This window comes from Cryptomeria japonica, chromosome 9 (assembly GCF_030272615.1).
Source record: "Cryptomeria japonica chromosome 9, Sugi_1.0, whole genome shotgun sequence".
NCBI classification, from domain to species: domain Eukaryota; kingdom Viridiplantae; phylum Streptophyta; class Pinopsida; order Cupressales; family Cupressaceae; genus Cryptomeria; species Cryptomeria japonica.
The window spans coordinates 554,615,950-554,638,068 of NC_081413.1; the positions used below are offsets into that span (position 1 = coordinate 554,615,950).

At 33.8% G+C, this 22,119-nt stretch overlaps 1 protein-coding gene across 5 annotated transcripts; it reads left to right on the forward strand.

Annotated features, from left to right (window-relative positions):
• Positions 1-332: 332 nt before the first annotated feature.
• On the forward strand, positions 333-11,114 carry LOC131070517 (uncharacterized). 5 transcript variants are annotated; one of them, XM_058006086.2, is made up of 6 exons: positions 333-725; positions 1,926-2,059; positions 2,275-2,422; positions 2,583-2,689; positions 3,140-3,224; positions 3,749-4,304. In XM_058006086.2, the coding sequence occupies exons 1-5, from the start codon at positions 476-478 to the stop codon at positions 3,188-3,190; spliced, it is 690 nt and encodes a 229-aa protein (XP_057862069.2). In that variant the 5' UTR covers positions 333-475; the 3' UTR covers positions 3,191-3,224; positions 3,749-4,304. The 5 variants fall into 5 exon arrangements, with proteins under 5 accessions (XP_057862069.2, XP_059067216.1, XP_057862079.2 ...); XM_059211233.1 differs by lacking the exon at positions 3,140-3,224 and adding an exon at positions 10,656-11,114 and having other exon boundaries at positions 336-725; positions 3,749-3,822; XM_058006096.2 differs by lacking the exon at positions 3,140-3,224 and having other exon boundaries at positions 336-725; positions 3,749-3,822; positions 4,011-4,304.
• The last annotated feature ends 11,005 nt before the right edge of the window (positions 11,115-22,119 follow it).

Here is a 22,119-nt window from a genome sequence, read left to right on the forward strand (position 1 = left end):
ATGATAGGAGCATATTCTTGATAACCAAGATATTCTCAATACCTTAGAAAACCCATGACAAAAGATCAAGTTCCTCCACCATCTTCTAATACTTTAGCTATTTCCACTTAGCAACCTTGTTGCTTGTTTCTAACCATTCATCCTCATAATAAATAGATTCATGTCTAATACTAAAACACTTATTCATATATAAAATTTAAAAACAATTAAAGAGTGGTTTTAGTATCATCGAAAGACATTTTGGCATTATCCCCCAAAAAATTGAGGCCAAAATAAGCAAGGCGGCTTATCCAATGGTCTATCGGCCAAGTGAGAAACATATTATATACGAACCGTTCGAGGTCGTTGAAGGTCAATTATTTAGTGTGTCAATATGGCTCCTCTCGCTGCAAGAGGCCATATTCCCAAGTTTTCCTGGTCTGGTCTTGGCCTATAAAATGTATGAATCACTCACTCATTGGAGGGTGCTCCTGCAATGGCAATCCAACTTGGCCTTCCACCATTTCTGTCAAAGAAGCAGCTCATGTACACAGTGGGTAATGCAGCTCCCCAAATGGGATTGCGTAATTTCATGCTTCTCAGATCTCTCCATGGCAAAAAGAGGAGAATTGGTTTGATTGTGGCGGAATCACTAGACAATGTGAATAGTGCCTCTGGTAGTTGGGGTGCCAATTTAAGACAAGGAGCGCCTCCTTGTGCCAGTGACATTGTCTGGCCTGCAGCAGGTGTGTTTCTACTTCCTTCAATTCTTTCAAGCCAAGCCCATCTCAAGTACTGTTCTGCTTTGTCGAAGGGAATCAGGAACAACCCACCTGAAAACATTATAAAATTGGGTGTCATGCTGGGTTTTGTGGTGTATATGTAGCTTGTAAATCAATTGAATACTTGACAGATTTTAGAATTATGTTATTAATTATGTGAATTGTTTGAATTTTTATATTCAACACTTTGAGCACTGAATGATTATCCAGAATTTGACGTGCCAGTGGTCCTTGTGTGTTCATTCTAAATTTTGGAAAGAAATTATACTTCTAACGGTTTTGCCCCATGACAACAGTGTATTTTGGGTATTGAGTTTGGCTGAGACTTAATATATTGGTCTCTGCAAAAGATAATACCTGAATTCAGAAAATGATGCTGAAATTTTGGTAGACGGATGTGTAGTTATGGTGTTCAGATATGCTATGTTTTTTTTCATGACATTGCATGCTCTGGAGCAATATATATGTCATGTACTTTGGTTAAGTCATTACCTGGTTTTAGAAAGCCTAATTTCCAGAAAACATGATAGGAACTTCAATATCCACTTCGGGTGAGAGTTCGTCATGCTTATTGTTTGGGGGTTATGTTTCTATTTTTAGTTTTTATAACTGGAACTGTCTTTCTTCCACTACAGCTTATCAAACTTACAATAATCTCAGAGCCACTTTAGTACAGACTGGTGCATCAGAGGAGTTGCAGTAGAACATGCGGGAAAAACCTTTAAACCCATATTTTGGCATACATGGATAAAAATCATTCAAATAGAATAAGATTCAAACTGATTCTTTCAGTTTCCAGCTCGCATCTGAGGAAAAAGTCTAAGGGCTTCCTTGCCCTGCACTAGCAATGTTTGGGATTGTTTCCCAGGTCCTGTAAAAGCATGCAGAACTTTTGCAGTCACTCTAGGAAATATCAAAAGGAAAATGTTTAGGTACCTTTGCTAAATTCTTTTTTTTGTTTTTGGTTAATCATGTCGTGCTCAAATCCCTGAGAAATGAATATCTTGCAAATTCTGAGATTTTTGGCCACTTCGTAGAATTCTTTACTTATATGGGCAGTGTAAATTGTTTAACAAAAACAGTGTAATCCAGCATATTTCTGCAATCATTATGAATATTTCTTGGTGGTTTAATTAATTCAGCTTATTCAATTGTTTTATTCAGGGGCATTTGTGGCAATGTCCATCATGGGACATGTGGACAAGATGATTGCACCTAAAGGGCTGCAATTGACTATTGCACCCTTTGGTGCTGTCTGTGCGGTGTTGTTTAGTACTCCAGCAGCACCAGCTGCACGGGTAGGATTGGAAACTCTTCCAACCCATTTTTTGTTTTAGCATCTCAAAGAAACTGGAAAGAAAACTTGTAAGAGATGAAGTCTCAACCTTGGAATCAACCATAGCTTTGAAATAAATGACCCGACGACACTATTTTTAATCCTATAATTAGTCTAGTGCAAGCCTCTTATCGAGCATGTGAAATTGACAAAGTTCATTTTGAATTTCATATGCAGAAGTACAACATGTTTGTATCTCACATTGGCTGTGCACTTCTTGGAGTGATTGCACTCACTATTTTTGGCTCAGGTTGGATTGCACGCAGCGTTGCATTGGCTGCATCTGTGGCATTCATGTTATACACCGGTTCTTTGCATCCTCCTGGTTCGCCTTTCTTCTATAGCAATTTTTCCTTTGAATTCCATTGTATTGTGGTTTGAATTCTTGATAATCTAATTTGTTGGAAGTTATTAGCTGCTGCCTTTGAATGTTGGGTTGGAGTCCTAATAATGGCTTATTTGACTCGATATAACATGTTTTGCAGCTGCCGGTTTGCCATTACTTTTAATTGATGCACCAAAGTTTCAGCATCTACATTGGTGGTACTCCATATTCCCTGGAGCTGCGGGTTGCATTTTGTTATGTCTGTTGGTAAGACCTACCATATCACTACTGAATGTTTTCTTTAACTGTCCTTACAAGTGTTAATTTTAGATCCCTATAGAGGATATTTTGAACTTTATTTATCCTACTGTTATGAGAAGCCTTATTTCATCGAGAGGGTAAAATTCTTTCTCTGGTCTATCTTTGGGAGGATGATGGTCTGTCCTATAGATTGATTGATCAGATGGGCCTTGCCCAACTTAATCATGTCGCAATGCTCTGCACCGTCTATGGATTAGTACAGAGGCTTTGGAGCCTCAGGAAGTCTTCCCAATATCTTTTTTGGCACAAAGTGAGGGAGGCCAGTCCCTCTAGGCAATCCATTGCCCATGCCAGAATTTTCTTTTGGATTCATTGGGTTGCAATAAGGTTTTTAATTTGTTAGATTGCAACTGCACCTTTCATAAAAGTCCTAATGGGAATCCTCTATCTCTCCAGGGTTTGGGCGGGGATCGAAGTAACAGGGGATTGTTCATACTTCACATATAGTACTTTCAAGTTTAAACAACTTTGAGCCTGAAAAGTATAAATGCTTTTCTGTTTTTTTTCCTTAAAGAAATTCCCTGTTATCAATTTTAATATTTTAAGTATATAGAATACATTAGAATGATAGAACTAACATGCTATTGATGACATATATGCTCCTTGAGTACATTTCTATTGTTTCTGCAGAAATTGAATCTGGAGTGAACTACTGTATAGATACACCTATTAACATGCATGTATATGCACGCATACATGTATACACACATTAGAGGTTAAAATAGTCCAATTAGTTAAGGAACTACAGTCCATTATAGTGAATTAGAATGCTTACAGAAAGTAAAAAATTGTTTGGATCAACATTTCAGATCATAGTCCTCATTAATGATAGATCACCGAGAGTGTACTCTGATATATTGATTAAAAAACTTCTATACAGTTATATTCCTGAAGTTTTCTAGTACATTTATATAATGTCACCTGAGTATGTCAGTTCTTACACATTCTTGGAATAACTTAATTTGGAAATTACTTCTAAGACATTCATTTGATTTTGTGCTGCAGCAAGAGGTGGTGACATTTTTGAAAAGCAATTACAAGTTCTGAGGACTGTGGATATATTAAAATTCAGACCCGCAGTATGAAATCCTGAACGTTTTCCTTTTCTATTTTTTTGGGACAATTTTACCACCAATAGTCCTCAGGTAGTCCTTGTGGACAGTGTTAGTCCCTATGCAAGGGTAAAGAAAATGAAAAAGTTACATTTGTCTGTAATATTTATCTTCTTTGGTGGAACTTCCCTAGATTTATCTTATTTTATGTTAAGTTGGTGAATCCCAGGGGTCAAACCTTCACTTATCAAGACTCCAAATTCAAAGCTCTGTGGTGGAGAAAATTTCCATCAAGGGAACTGATTCACGAGCAGCTGGAAGCTAGGGAATCTTGGTAGAAAGAACTACACCAGCCCTTCCAATTCCAAATGCCCATTAGTTTCATCCTTGGGCACACAACAAGTGGATTTCCCGTGCATAATTAATATGGTCTGCATGTACTATTCTATTCAAGTAAGCTAATGAAGGTTACTCAGTGAACTGTCCTTAGAGACTGCTTTTAAAAATTAGACAGGTTTAAGAATCTCTTTGTGGAACTACAAGTTGGGATAGCTTCCAACTGCAAAAATAATTTTTGAGATTAAAAATATGACAGATCAAAACCAAAGCTGAAAGGATCAGAGAGCCAAGAATATCTAATTCCTACTCGACTGCAAAACTCTTACTTTGTAAATTCATAGTTATATGAAAATGGTTCAATATAATTTGATCAAAGTATCATCATTGACAACCAAGCTAAAAAAAAAACTTTAAGCATCTCATACTCTAGCTGCAAAAAAGCTAGCCACTAGCCACTATTAGATGTTTATTTTGAGAACAAAATCTTTAACAACCAAGTTAAAAAACCTAAGCATCCAATGCATGAACATATATTTATTTTTTATTTCTAATATGAAGAATATTTTTTATGAATATTTTCAAAATGTTAGTAAGTATGAATGTTGTGTAGCGTCATTAGTGCTACCAATTAAAAAGCGAATTCAAACAGATTGAACTATACTTCAAAAATAATTTGTTTTCTTTAATCCTCTCAATTAAAACTTCTCACAAACTGATCCCATAATCAACATTAGCAGTTTGGGTTCTGACGGACATCAGTCATTAATGAAGGAGAATTGCTGTTTCTTTAAACCTCTTTAGTTTTGCATCTCACATGATGAACCATCATTCACCATAAGAGTATCAGCGAATCCCTGAATCAACTTTAGGAGGTTAAATCATCAAGGGACATCAAGTCATATATGAAGGAGAGCTGTTGTGTTCAATTCAATTCAATGAACATGAATGTTGTGTGCTGCATTGACTTCTTTAGAATCATTACTCTTCATGACGTAGCTAATTTCTTATCTTATATTCTTTATTCTCATTTCTATGTTTCCATTTGAATTTGTTAACAATGCATGTTTTTCAAGTAGCCATTTTTTTTTAGCCATTTTTTTTCATAGCCCATCAAATTATTTGATGTTTTATAAACATAAATGGACCACATAGCGCTCCTTACAAGTACGTGATGTTAATAGGGATGAATCATTAGGACATTGCAAGAGTTCACCCATCTCAATGTTACTTTAACTCAAGTGTATTTAATCATGGAGCTTCTCCCAAGATCAAGTCCACTTAGCTTTGCTACCAATTTGCAAAGCCATTTGCATGGTACTTATAGTAGCATGTTGATTATCACAATCTCATGGTAAGCTTAGTTACACATTTTAGTGGGAGATTTAAATAGTAATTTGTTGGTGGTATGGGTTTGATTCCTAGTATTTTTGGTGGTGGTTGTATATTCTTGGCTTGGACATCTTGGTTCTACTTTTTTCTTTGCAGCTATTGGTATGATAGTTGACCGTGGGTGATCTTCATTTAGGAGATGGTTATCACAATACCATAGAGAGCTCAATATCATGATTCAATGAGAGCTTTTGCAATGATGGAGATTCATCATTTCGTGATGGATGATCTTCTATAATGGTTAATGGTGTCATGGAGGATATATCTTTTAGGGGATGTTTACACATTAATTAGCAATGGAAGACTCTTGGAGAGTCTTTGGTTGATGTGTCGAGTTTATGACTCATCGACTTTGATAAATGATCCTTGGTTGAGAGATTTTTTGTGGTGTTATGTCCTAATTAAGTCTTGATTCTAATTGGTGTTTTGACATGATACAGGTACTTTTGGTAACATACATGGTATATTCATTGGATCATATGAACATCTGTAAAAGAGATGTTAGTTCATGATGTCATGATGTGTTCCTAATTTTGTACTTTTATTGTTTGAGCGTTCTCTTGTTTAATTCTCATAGTATTGAGTACATTGACTATTTACTATTTGCTTGGGAGCTTCATGTGAATTTGTAGTGTTGGATCTTGAGTTTAGTATGGATTAATTAGATGTAGGTGCTCATTGATACTTGGAGACTTGGGTGAGGTTTGAGTTCTATTGGGATTAGATACATTTGTTGGGACAATTTCTCTTTGAGGAGCCTACACTTGGCTATGGACATGAGTTAATGATGGAACTATAAAGATTATTGTTCTTGGAGAGATCCATGATGACTTGGTTATCTTGGAAGAGAATATCATTCACCACTCTCGGTATAGTGGATGGATAATCATCTAAGATGTATTGCCCATTCCTATTTTTAGATGCATTATATTGTATGTTTTTTCTTCTCATGATGTGGATCTTAAGCTATGCTTGCTAGTTTTGAAGGGTTAATTTGAGGGATGTTTGGAATATTTATCTCTTTATACATATGCGTTTATTTTTTTATTTTATTCTTTGATATGGATTTTAGGAGATGTTATTGGGCTAATCTCTTGATTAGGGAATGAATTTAAGTTTAATATTCCTTAGTTAGAGAGGCTTATATATATATATATATATATATATATATATATATATATATATATATATATATATATATATATATACATATATGTACATACATGTATATATACATATATGTACATACATGTATATATACATATATGTACATACATGTATATATACATATATGTATATATATATGTATATGTATATATATATATATATAGTTTGATCTTAGAGATTGAACGATTAGGTGTTGAGGATTTTTATTTGGGATAGTGAAGTAGATCTTATTCAACATATGGTTACCTCCTAGAGGTTCATATTCACATGTTTTATTGTAATGAACTAGGAGAATTAGTGACATGTGAAAGGGTATGCAACAATTTTTGTTGCATGAGTGATCATTGTATTGCCCTTGGTATTACATGGTTTGATTATCAACCACTTTTGGTATGAGTGTTTTTAGGGTTTAGGTAGATTAGAGAAATAAATATCAATTATATTACAAAATAGAAGAGGCAAAAATAACAATTGACAATAACCCACAAATTTAATGTAGTTCACCCAATGTAGACTACATTCACAGAGAAACAACCTGTAGTATTGTAAATTATAACTGCTCACAATTTCATACTCCTTTTTGGGCCCTTGCCTAGTGTGTCTCCTCCTAGCTCTTTTCCAAGCCTATTTATGGCCTTGTCCTGCAAAACTGATGTCATATGCTGACATGGTGATCTGATTTTATTTTTTGAGCCTATGTACATTGGAACTGCCTTTACCCCACCCCTTCTTAGATGGAATAGAGTGCTAGGCACCATAGTTCCAGTGGACTAGGATGCTAGGTGCTATAGTCCCCCCAAATTGGGCCCAATTTTGAATATGTCGGTGTATCAGTTCCTGCCAGTTGATTTATGATCTCAATATTTGAATATGACTGTTGGAAGTCGGCCTAATTTATAAAATACATTGGGAACCCTATATAAGAGCATATTTCCTAATTCATTTTCATCTATCCACATTCAACCACTTCCTAAAGCAAGTATATGAGTGAATTTCTTTAGATTTGAGCATTATGGAGCAACAAGATACAATAATATTCATGCAAGTGGTTTTTCATGATTGATCTTGTCTTGTCATATTATGTTATTACATCAACATTTGAGGGTCTTATCCAAAGAGCATTGCATCATCATCAACATCAAGCTTGAGGTAGTATCATTCAATTAAGTGTATTACTTCAAATTTCATATCATTTCTATCTATCTTCATTATAGGGTTGATTTCAAAACTAGGGTTTGACTTGGGCGTTACCCCTATACACCCAACACCATTTTTTCTCTCTTGTGTATGCAGGTTTCAGGTTTACCAAAAAAGAACTACAGATTCAGAAAGTGCAAAAAAAGATGAAGAGATTCACACTTTGAAGAAGCAAAAGACCTTGGACGTTTTACACAAGTCTGAAGTGTTTGACACTTTTTCAATGAAATTTCAGGGAGATCTTTTGAGTGACATTTTAATCTCGATTTTGTTCCGACATCCGAACTAGACACCTTTAGGACTAGGATGCTTATTGACATAGTCTGACACTTTTAGGCTCAAATTGCAAACATAGCTTTCTCTCTAATCCCTATTTCTAGATTTGTATTCAAAGTCTACATATTTGTTTTGTAGCTTACTGTTTATCCTGATTACTACCAATTTTGCATCTTTAGACCTAGTTCTTGCATTCTCATATCAAATCAAATCAACAAGCAAAAGAATAAATCATTTTTTTGTGCCCATCTGTTTCAATAGATTGAAGTTGGGTCTATTGATTCATTCTTGAATGTATTGTTAGTGTAAACGATTTTTGATTCCTAGTTTACATAATTAGATTACTAGATCCCATTTACCTACTTTACATTTTGGTGAATCTGACTCTTCTTACATTTGCATAACTTCTGATTTTCAGTTTCAAATCTAATTTTTTAATGAGGTTTCTAGATTTAGAAGCATTCATTTTTACAAATTCTAACTTGCATTGTAATTTCATATTGTATTTTAATTCTAAAAAAAGAAAAAAAAAACTAATGACATGCATTGTTATGTCCTTTATAGTGTTAGTTTACATTGAATTAGTGTTTTGAATGCTTTATTTCATTAGATTGCATCATTTAGTTGCATTATTTAGAACAATTTTTTCTTTTCCTAAATTAGAGAACTAAAACTTAAAAAACAAAAATAACCCCTATCTTGAAAAAAACAAGCTTATCAAACCATGTTAGATCTCTTTTTACAAAATTCTCATGCATTTGATGAGACATTTAGTACTGATGACTTTGATATGTTAGATGAAGCTCTTGATGACTTTATCTCAATTAAATCATCTTCTATGACTCCTAAAACTCATGAGGATATTGTGATGCAAGAAGTTGATATGGGTAACACTTATCTTTGTACCACTTCTCCTTACATTCACTCCAATGCCCTCCTTTCTAGAGATGAATCTCTAATGAACCATGCTTGTACCCTTCCTAAAATTTCTCCTATTCGTGAGGAAACTTTTGTGCAAGAAGAGGATATCATTAGCACTCCTTTCAATGATCTCTCTCTTGGAGTTGAAGTATTGAAGACCGATGACTCTTCTCCCAAAGATAACCTCCTCCATGAGAATATTTTGGCATAAGAGGAACATGACTTAGATCTTGATAGTCTCAATCTTAACACATTAGTGGACATAGATGCCTAATCCTCTCCTAGAGACTACTTTTTTGATCAAGACATTTTAATGCAATATGATGATACTCATTTTCTTAAGACATGTCTGCCAACATTATATTTAGCAAAGACAAAAATGAAAACCATGTTGAAATCCATAAGAACAACTTAATGAAAGAGGACCCTTTTTACTTCCCAAATGGACATTAATGATGCTAATAAAGATGTCCATCCTCCAACAAGGATCAACCCTGATTTATCTATTCATCCTTTTGGTGCTTCACAATATGCTTACATTACCGATTTCAATGAGGTTTATGATGAAAGTCCTTCCCCATTAGAGTTGCTTATATATTACAATGTTGGCTTTGACATGCTTCCTAAACAAAGACATAGTGGACATGATCTTAGATGTATGGAACAAAGAATCAAGATCCCTATAGATATTATATCTCATTATAGAGAAGGTGTATGCTCCCCTACTTCTCCTTTGTCTTTACACATTCCATCACATGACATAAGAATAGTGCCTAAACACTTTCCCTTATTTAAACAAGACCAAATTTTGTTAAGACTCCTAAGAGACCATTTGGTAGAACTCAATAAGTTGACGACACACACTTCTTCTTTTTACTTATCACTTCATGTGTGGTCATGCTAACATTGATTATAGAGCAAGTAAATGGTCTCATTCTTATAACACGTGATATTCATATTCTTTATCCAATTTTTCATGTAATTGAATAACATTTGTATCTATTATGTTGTTTGTCATTATGTGGCATTTTTAGCTTACCTTTTGGGGGTTCATTGTCATTCATAGTGGTACAATTTTATGTGCAGTCATACTTGGGTAGCAACATTATAGCCTATTATGTATTTTCTCTTGTCTCTATGTTGGGGGGCAAGAATACTTTTCAAACATTCCTCCTTAATAATCCACTTTCCCTTTGTTGAGTTGTATTTATAATAAGGATCTCTTCTTTCTTGTGGAGGTATATATCCCTACTAAGGATCACCTCCCCTTATTGAAAAAAATATCCTTGATGAGGATTTTTTCCTTGTTTTAGAAGTGTGCATCCTTGATTAGGACCTATTCCTTGATGTTGAAAGTGTGTAATTCTTCATAAAAAAATATTTTTCCTAGCAATAGAGAAGGTGTATACTTGGTCCCCTTCCCCTTTCTTAGAGTTGAAGATGTTATCTTTATTAAAGATTTCCTCTTGAAAGTAGATATCTTTAGAGAAAGCTCTGAACATGTGAGTTCTTACACAATCTTGGAATAACTTAATTCGAGAACTACTAAGACATTCAATTTTATGCTGCAGCAAGAGGTGGTGACATTTTTGAAAAGCAATTACAAGTTCTGAGGATTGTGGATATATTAAAAATCAGACCTGCACTATGAAATCCGGACCTTTTTCCTTTTCTACAATTTGGGACAATTATACCACCAATATTTCTCAGGTAGTCCTTGTGGACAGTGTTAGTCCCTATTCTAGGTTCCCAAGATTTATCTTATTTTATTTTAAGTTGGTGAATCCCAGCGGTCGAACCATCACTTATCAAGACTCCAAATTCAAAGCTCAGAGGTGGAGAAAATTTCCATCAAGGGGATTGATTCACCAGCAGCTGGAAGCTAGGGAATCCTTGCAGAAAGAACTACACCAGCCCTGCCAATTCCAAATGCCCATTAGTTTCATCCTTGGGCACACAACAAGAGGATTTTCCATCCATAATTAATATGGTCTGCATGTACTATTCTATTCAAGTAAGCTAATGAAAGTTATTCAGTGAACTGTCCTTAAAGACTGCTTTTAAAAATTAGACAGGTTTAAGAATCTCTTTGTGGAATTACAAGTTGGTATAGCTTCCAACTGTAAAATTATTTTTTTAGATTAGAAATATGACAGATCAAAACCAAAGCTGAAAGGATCGAGGAGCCAAGAATATCTAATTCCTAATTGCCTGCAAAACTCTTAATTTTAGATTTATATTTATATGAAGATGGTTCAGTATAATTTGATCAAAGTATCATCATTGGCAACCAAGCTAAGAGATAACTTGAAGCATCTCATACTCTAGCTACAAAAAAAGTTAGCCACTTTTAGATTTTTATTTTGTGAACAAATATTTAACAACTAAGTTAAAAAACTTAAGCATCCAATGTGTTGACATATTTCTATTTGTAAGTATGAATGTTGTGTAGCATAACTAGTGCCACCAATTAAAAAGTGAATTCTAACATATTGAACTATACTTTAAAAATAACTTATTTTCTTTAATCCTCTCAAATAAAACTTCTCACATACTGATCCCATAATCAACATTAGGAGTTTGGGTTCTAAATGGACATCACTCATTAATGAAGAAGTGTTGTTTCTTTAAATCTCTCAAGTTTTGTATCTCACATGGTGAAGCATCAAGGGACATCAAGTCATAAATGAATGAGAGTTGTTGAGATCAATTCAATGTAATGAACTGAATGTTGTGTGCTATACTAACTTCTTTAGAATCATTACTCTTCATGACATAGCTAATTTCTTACCTTATATTCTTTATTCCCATTTCTTTGTTTCCATTTGAAATTGTTAGCAAGGTGTGTTTTTCAAGTAGGAATTTTTTTTTCATGGCCCATCAAATTATGTGATGTTTATAAGCATAAATGGTGTACATAGTACTCATTACAACTAGGTGATTTTGATAGGATGAAGCATTGGAACATCCCAAGAGGTCACCCATTTTAGTACTACTTTGCCTCAAGTGTATCTGATCATGGAGCTTCTCCCAAGATGAAGTCCACTTAGCTTGCTATCCATGTGCAAAACCATTTGCTTGGTACTTATAGTAGCATGTTGATTATCACGATCTCATGGATATCTTAGTTACACGTTTTAGTAGGAGATTTTGATAGCGATTTGTTGGTGGTGTGGGTTTGATTCCTTATATTTTTGGTGGTGTTTGTATATTCTTGGCTTGGTCATCTTGGTTGTACTTTTTTCTCTAGAGCTATTGGTATGATAATTGACCATGGCTGATCTCCATTTAGCAAATAGTTATCATGATGCCATGGACAGCTCAGTATCATGGTTCAACGAGAGCTTTTGCAATGATGGGAATTCATCCTTTAGTGATGGATAATCTTTGGTAATGGTTAATGGTATCATGGATGAACTCTTAAATTTTGTTACTACAATAAGAGTTCTTTGACATTTTTTAGTTTCATTAAGAGGAGATGTTTACACATTGATTAGCCGTGGAGGACTCTTGGAGATTCTTTAGTTGACGTGTCGAGTTTATGACTCATTGACTTTGATAAATGATTCTTGGTTGAGAAATTATTTTTGGTATTATGTCCTAATTAACTCTTGACTCTAATTGGAGTTTTGACATGATACTAGTACTTTTGGTAACTTGATATATTCATTGGATTATATGATCATTTTTAAAGGAGATATTAGATTTGCGATGTCATGATGTGTTCCTAATTTTGTAGTTTTATTGTTTGAGAGTGGTCTTGTTTAATTCTCATGGTGTTGAGTGCATTGACTGTTTGCTTGGAAGCTTCATGTGAGTGCAATGTTTTTTATTACGTGAAAAACAGGTTTTGAAGGGACTCGAAACCCTTTACAAATTAAACAAGGGATAAAACTAGACCTCTAAACCAAGAGGAGAGGGTCACAACCAAAAAACAGAGTCCGCCCCAAAAGATAGCAAGCAACCCAACCAAAGACAGGGCCATAAAAACCAACCCAAACAACCAATCATAATGGCCCTCAAGATTTACAACTGGCCTTGTGGGAACAAAGAGTCATATCAAAAGAAGGCTTGGACGTCTTTGAATGCTTCCCCTTTACAGTAATCCATCCTTCTTCAACTTTAGCTGCTGCAACAGACCAATCCGAAGAGCCCAACATCAATCTATCTGGATTGGGAGAAAGAGCATCAGTAGAAGGAGCAACAACCGTCACGGACACAGGACCACATCCAGCAGATGGGGCAATAGTTGTATCAACACATGGTGAAGCAGTAGGCGGGGTAAGAGACAACAGACCATTTTCAGCAAAAGAGATAGCAACATCCTATATCGTAACATCTTTAATCAAAGAAGCATCCTTTGTGGCATTCGAAGAATCTTTCTTCACCATTAAAGAATCTGAACCAGCCAAAGTAGAAACCGCAACATCCTGCGACTCTATAGAAGAGTCCAAAGATTTCTTTATGATCGTATAATGTTGGTATGAGGCCCTTGACCACCATGAAGCCACTGGATTTTTCTTCTTTAGCCCACAATTCCCAGCCGCATGGCCAGTTTTAAAGCATCTACGACACCTGAAAGGAATACCTTCGTAATCCAAAGATTGCACCCAGCTACCAAAAGAGGAATTAATGACAATCTCAGCTGGTAGTCCCTTAGACACATCTAGCTCCACTAGAATGCGAGCAAAAGTAGTATGATAAAGCTCAAAGGATTCATTATCCACCATAATGAAATTCCCAATAGCATCACCTATTTCCTCAAAGAGAGAATCAACCCACAAATGGATAGGAAGGTAAGGAAGCTGAACCCAAACCAAAATTTTGTTGAATTTCTTAGAAAGGGGGTTAAAATCAAAGTGCCAGGGTTTGGCCAAAAGCGACATATTATCTTTCTCATAGAAAAAGCTTTCACACAAAAATTTTCTTCTATCCTTAGCATTCTCAAATTTAGCAACAAAGAAACCTTTAGCCATAGGGTATATGTGAATTGTACCAAAAATGAGAGGTTCCCAATGTTGAGAGATCCATTTATGCAACTTTGGGAGGCTGGGCCAAATACCTCCGAATCTACAAATAACACTATGCTCCGTAAAAACCTTCACATTGTTCTCTATTTCCCGTTTGATATCCTTATTCACATTGACAGAGGCGGCACATGAGATAGGGATAAACCCCCTACCTCCCACTCTGCATAGCCACTGACGCCCAAGAGACTCCTGCACGACCAAGGACAATGGCGGGATCCGAGTTACCATCGGGGAGAGATGATGCAAGGGAGCGGGCGGGAACATTTTCAATTTTTTTTTCTTTACTCAACAATTGAGTGCAATGTTGCATTTGGAGTTTTTTATGGATTGATCAAGTGAAGGTGCTCATTGATACTTGGAGACTTGGGCGAGGTTGGATTTCTATTGAGATTAGATACATTTGTTGAGACAATTTCTCTTTGATGAAGTTTCAGAAAGAAGATTGAGGAGCCTACACTTGGAGAGAGCCATGATGGCTTGCTTATCTTGGAGGAGAAATATCATTCCCCTTTCTTGGTCCACCATCTAAGAGGTATTGCCCATTCTTATTTCTAGATGCATTATATTTTATGTTTTGTCTTCTCATGATATGAATCTTAAGCTATGCTTGCTAGTTTTGAAGGGTTCATTTAAGGGATGTTTGGAATATTTATCTCTTTATACATATGATTTTATTTATGATTTCATTTTTTGATATGAATTTTAGGAGATGTTATTGGGCTAATCTCTTGATTAGGGAATGCATTTGAGTTTAATTTTCCTTGATTAGAGAGGCTTACATCCATTTTTATTTTATGATATACATATATTTTGTTTGATCTTAGAGCTTGACCAATTAGGTGTTGAGGATTTTTATTTGGGGTGGTGAAGGAGATCTCACTTGGCATAGCTTAGCACTTGAAGGTGTTCGTAGGACATGTTTTGGGATATGGTTACCTCCTAGAGGTTCATATTCACATGGTTTGTTGTGATGAACTTGGCATAGTTATAGTGACATGTTGTGAGAGAGTATGCAACAATTTTTTTGCATGAATGATAATTGTGATTATTCTTGGTATTACATGATTTGATTATCAACTGTATTTTGGTATGAGTGTTGTTAGGGTTTAGGTAGATTAGAGAAACAAACAATTTCAATTATAATGCAAAATAAAAGAGACAAAAATAACAATTCACAATAACACACACATTTAGTGTGGTTCACCCAATGCAAGCTACATCTATAGAGAAACAATCGTCCACTTTCTTTTTATTATTCAATGAAGAGAAAAGTACAATTTGATGATTTTTCACATTCCATAGCCACTTATTTATCAAGCCTTTTTTGGTGGTTTACAAAGGTCGATTTACATACGAAAATAATAGCCAACTCCTTTATTAAATAATGGACAATTTTTTCTTTGAGGGCATTGCTCCCAAATGCCTATTGTGAACTCCACCCTTGGGTCCTCATCAGGGGGATGAGCCCCCAGGGACCCACGAGAGGGGCTTTGCCCCCTTGCACTCCCTCGTTAATTGATTTGGGGGGGAGCACGGATGACAAAGTCACCCAAATTTAAGCCTAATAGAATGATCAATCACCACATACCAACAATTTGACTGGTAGACTTAGTATGCCATGATATATTTTTGGATTCGACAATACCCATGTAGTGGGAGTTCCTATATATGTTATTTATTGACAAGTTTTATACATGGAACTTGTCATTAAAATCTATTGGTTGGATGTGTCGTCGACATGAGTTCTACTGATGTTTGGATACCTTTGAGTTATATATGATTGGATGGATTAGCACAAGATATGATTTTTATTTTTAGTCATGCGAGCTTTGTCCATTTGACAATAGCTTAGAGCTTTTTTTATTAGTTGGATTTGATGCTTGTGTTCTTTGTATTGGTGCATATTTGCCTTGTCTTGTTCCCTTTTTAAAAGGTGGCATGTTGGAGGACAAGAGTTCTTGCATGACATGGTTGACATCTTTTGGATTTTATTCTAGGTAACTTGATGGAGCACGAGAGCATGTTGGAGATTCATGTGGTTTCATGGATGGCTATAATGATGCATTTCATTTATTGACCCTTATGCAATGTATACAACTAGTGGAAAAAAGTTAACTAGGAGTAAAGTGTTGTACACCTTGCAAAAGCATTATTTGAACTATGTAAAATACATAAATATATATTTGTGGTGTATCATTAGGAGGTGTATTTAGCCACATTAAATATTTATTTGGGCCCACTTGTAAAGTTGCATGTGAACTTGGTTAGATTTTTCATGTCTTGGTTGCACATGAGAAAATATTTAATATTTGGGAAAATTGGTACCGAAAAGCGAATGTGGGGTCAATTGTTTTGTGTACTCATAGTTTTGAGGCACATGGTTTTAACTTACCACTTTGTTGTATTTGTGTGAGTTTCATTCTATAAAAGAAAGCACATATTTAGTGGTTGAGGTTGGCTATTAGGGGTTTTGTCTTGGTTATCATTGTGTTGGGTTTTCTTCTAAAGAGTACGCATGCCAAGCATGGCATGGGATGTGTGATGAACACTCGACAACATGGAGGATGCATTGGAGATGTTTGGTGTTTCAAGACTATTATTGGAGACTTTGTAAGTGTATTGTATATTTTATTGCTAAATAATACATTGAATGTGGATGTTTTTGGATGCCTAGTTTTTTTCCCATTTGAGGGTTTTCTCATGGCATGTCTTGTGTTATTTTGTGATATACCTTTGATATTTACTTATGGTAATTCTATATGCATGCATGCTTTTATCTCATGGGGTTATGTAGGAAATGGCTTGATCAATCTGTATGATTTTCCTAACATTGAAACCTTTAGTAATCAATTCCATCCTCCCTCAAACTAGTTTAAAAGTCATCCTTAGTGTGTGGAATATAAAACTTATGTAAACATGATTAAAATGAGGTACATAATAAGATACAATTGGATTAGATAGATACAAGTATATAAATTACATAGGTATGGATCAACCACCTTAATAGATCTAATAAATGATTTTGATTTGTTAGGAATGACATCTCAACCTCACTTCTAATGTTAAGTATATAAAGAATCCAATTTTTGGACTATAAAATTTAAAAAGTAAATTTTGAACTATAAAATCCATTATTGAGCTATAAATTTATATAAACCCAATTTTATGTGACCTAGTTTTGCACTTTTTCCATTACTAGCTAGATTCCATTTAATTTCCCAATGATTGCCAATTTTGTTAGGATAGATCTATGACACTCCACATCCATTATTCAAATATTAATTTTGTTGTCTTGTGTACAATCATCCATTTACCATAATGAATCACATTAAATTTGTGGGGCTTTCTTCAATGAAGTAGTATTTACTCTAATGACAAAATGGTATGAGGATGGCGAAGGAAAGGAGTCCCTTGCATTGTGTCAATGATTTTTATCTTGCCTACAATAGATCAATTTTTTCTATTAAAGTTGTCCTTTAGATTTGTGACTTGCCATTCTTGTTGACTTCTTTTGCCCCTATCCTACCTTCCTTTGCTCTTGCCCTACTTAATTTCACTCCACTTTTGCCTTCCATTTTTGTCTATTTTGGCCATGCTCTTTTTTTGACCTAATTTTGTTTTTCCTTCATTAAAATAAAGGTGTGGGATTTTGGGAGAGAACCTAATATCTATGGAGTCTAAATTCACTCCCCTTAAACTCTAAAATAGAAAGTAAAATTTATTTTTAAAAAATAGCATGCCTATATAGGTGAGTTATGAGGTTTAAGCTATTGTATAGGGTTTTCGGTATTGCTGATGTAGCTATATTGACATGTCTTCACTGAATTATTTGAAATTAACAAAGAAAAAGCTAGATCAAAACATTATATAGGTGAGTTATGAGGTTTAAGCTATTGTTTAGGGTTTTTGACATTGATGATGTAGCTACATTGACATGTCTTCATTGAATTATTTGAAATTAACAAAGAAAAAAGCTACACCAAAACATACACATTACAAATTGCCTTATGTATCATCATATGATTGGTTGCTTCTTTGATATGACTCATATAATTATGAATATTTTTTGTCCAATTTCAGATACAAACATAACAACGGTTAATGCTAACTTTCTAAGTACTAGATAAAATTTAAAGAAAAAGGGTCTTTACTGTGAACACCATAATGATTATTGGCATGTGGATGGCTATTGGATCCTCTCTTCTATATAATCTCCTACAAGTTACTATTTCACCTAATTCTTCTTTCTTGAAAAGATAATTTAGAGTATTTATAGTCGTCAATCCCTACTAAAGGGTGCTAACCAAAACATTGAAAAAACCTATTTAATTAATATACAAATCAATGGCTAGTAAACAAGAGAACCTTGATGAAATTGATTTATAATTATATCTATCTAATATTGTTATATTGAGCTGTAGACATTGATCTTTTAGTCCATTTTGGAAGCATTCTTTAATATATGACACGTTCATTTGAATAATAGACCATTCTTAAAGATGATTATGATTTTACTAAATTCTAAAATTTTAATCATTCATGATAAGATCAAATATTTCATGAATGAAAATTATTTCTTTCTTTATCCATATTTTAGTATGTGGATGATTTCTTAAAAGAATGATGCTCAACTCTAAAAGCCTCTTTTTTTAATGTGGTAAAGAATGTAATGACTGACAGACCTTGGCCACAGGACAAAGTGGGAAAGTGCATGACTGAACACCATTAACAAGAATTTAACTATAAAACTATAAAATGTGGGGGCATGTATTACACATATTTGGTTTGAATGCATTTCTCATATGGTAGTGATTATTAGTTTGAATTTTAACTCCTGGGTCTATTGAACTGAACGTGTGAGAGAGAAGAAAACATGTATTTTTTTTTTTTAATGTGGTAACCATGGAATTTGATGATAAGGCCAGAGAAAAGCATATTATGATGGAGGAGTGTAGTTTTTAGTAATGAATAAGAGCTCTTCTGTGTGTAATATGATGTTGATGTAGCGTACCATTTTTTTTATAGATAAAAGACATCTGAAATCTATTTTAGAAGTGTATATGTTTTGCTTTAGGTAATTGATTTAAAAAATTTTAAAGAGGTTTTGGAAGAGCTGTTTTTGGATCAGACTGTGTGGCAGTTTTTACATCAACATTTTGGATCACACTCCATGATCTATCATCAAGATAATTCAGTGTTATCAGAGAGTAAATTGAGTGAGTAGCAAACCAGGCAAGCCTAAAAAGATGAGGGAGAAAAGAAATGTGACATATGGAATGAGGTAAAAGGGAGGAAAATTTTAAGTTAATGGAAAAAAAAAATATCATACTCTTCTTAGAGTCTTACCTTTTAAAATATCTCCTACTCTTCTTATAATCCTATTAAGAAGGTTAAAAAATATCTCATACTCTTCTTAAAATCTTATCTTTTAAAATAGTATGATTTTGAAAACTAAATCAAGTAACTTGCATCAAGCATTGGCTTCCAACCACAATAGTAAGAATCAAAAAATTAAATTTTACTAAGTCAATTTAATACAACACGTGACGTTTTAATACAACACAATGCTATGCTGAGTTGAATAGGTACTAATTTAGAGAATTGTCTATGCAAGAATTGGAATGCACCATCGATCAGATTTATTAATTAATTTGAAAAACAAAATAAATCATAATACGATCATATTTTTATTTTTAATTAATTAAAAAACACAATCGACGATGCAATTCTAATCCTTACTCAAACATTACTCGATTTTAATGGGTGCTATTACAATAATTTCACATCTTAGTATAACTCTCACATGCCTTTTTCCAAGCAATCTTCTATGGACATACAATGATGCACTAGGCCACTAGTGCTCCGTAGATAAATTATTTTGGCACCTATTTGCAACCCTTTGCATTTTTCTATTCTTCACATGCTCAAGTTGCAACTATAATTGCATTTGCATATCCTAATTTTTCCATATTTTGCTATTGGCATCAACAGACTTAAATTTTAAAAAGAGAGAGAACAATATTTGAAACAAGCAGTAGCCATTTAGAATTTTTTCTATTGGATAAATTAATATATTTTTCTTATGCCATTCTACCACTTATGTGATTACTTAATTTTCTAGTTTAAGATATAATCCAGTTATATTAAGATATAATTCGGTCATATTGATGTCAATAAATGGTCATCTTAAAAATTATTTTTAAAATTTTTTTTCTATAATTTTTTATAACCTTTGAATAAAAAATTAATAACTTTTTTTCATATGATGTAATACAAAATATATCTTTCAAAAACACCATCATCTGTGTTGAGCTCTATTTTCAAACTCTTATAAAAATAAATGTTTTAGTAATGATAATAATTGTAAGAAGACTCTCATTCTAGGGCTACCTATTCTATGTATTGTGTTGACAACAATTACAATTATGTCTGTCATCCTCCTTAGAATGTGATCTATTTTACTAAAAGCATATAAAAATCATTGCCATTACTATTGATAAGCAACAAAATGATGGCTGTGAGTGGTGCAAAGAATAAATGGACATTCTACGACATCATTGAAGCCATTGATAATTTAAGTGGGAGCTATATCATTGGCTTGGGTGGCTTCAGAATAACAAGCAATGCTTACATGAGGTTATGTGACATTTTAATTACGAAAAAAGTAGGATTTAGGGTTGAAGAGGTTAACTATAAGAACTTTGTAAGGGATGCCATGAATCTAGGCTAGAATCTTCAAATCATTATCTTATCAAACTCATTGGCTTCTAAACTCATGATGGATTTAAAATCCATATTTATGAGCATATGACCAATGATTTTTTTTTAAATCATCTCTATGGAAATGACCATGCCTTTGCAAGATCTAAATAGATTGAAATGGTCAAAACAATAGTATAGTTTGAATGGTTGAGGAATTGGCCTATTTGCACTATGAATGTTCTCCTCCCATCATTCAAAGGCATATTATTTTCAACATCCTCTTTGATGGCAATGGTGAAGCTCATATTTGAGCTTTGGGCATGCATGGTTTTTGGATGTTGATGCTTTAGGAACATCTAAATTCATGTCTATTATTATTGTGACCTTTTGATTTTTTTTACTAGATATGCATGCCTTTTTTTTTTTCATTTTTGTTTGGAGTAGGATATGATTGCAAATGCAAAGGTTCTTAGTTATATAGAAAACAAGGGAAGTGCATTTCATTTATTAGTTGACAATATTGGGATATTTAATACTTGAATATATTCTTGTAGTATTCGGAATTTTCTTTCTCTATTTTTATGTGAGCTAGTTAGTTGATTCATGATGCTTGTTCATGAAAAACTCATTATTAGAGATATGCTAGAGTGCATCATTAAGCTAACCATGTAGGAATCAATTTCTATGAAAAAAAAGGTGATAATCTTAAACAACTAGAAAATGATGGCAAGTTGTCTATCACTATTGTCAAGGGTGTATGATTTTCATTATTCCATGGTAGATATGTAGTAATAATCACCACAAGCCAAGTATTTATAAATCTTATCATTAAAAATGTTCACAAATTAAAATATTGATATAATGATAATAAAATATATAATTCATGTTGTTGTTTGACAACCTCACCTTAGGCTCCTAGAATATTTTTACATGAATGATTACTCTTGAAAATCAAAATGAGGGAGTAAAACAATAGATAAACCACCAGGATTTCACTTTGGGTATCATTTGTATCTATCAATGAGATGAGACTTTTTAGTTATCTTACATGCCCGTTAATGAATGATAATTGAAAATATTGATGAAAAAAGATAAACACTGAAATATTGGATGAAATTATTCCAAATGTACAAAAACATTGTCTAAATGTGATTATACATACATTTTTGAATTTTCCTCTAATTTAGGCAAGAAAGCATTTTTTATGATATAGGTACTATAATGTTAGTTGTTAGAGAGAAATATTTTTGCATTGATATTAAAAATTATAAATTGGATCCATGGAAAGTCAAACAATATTTGT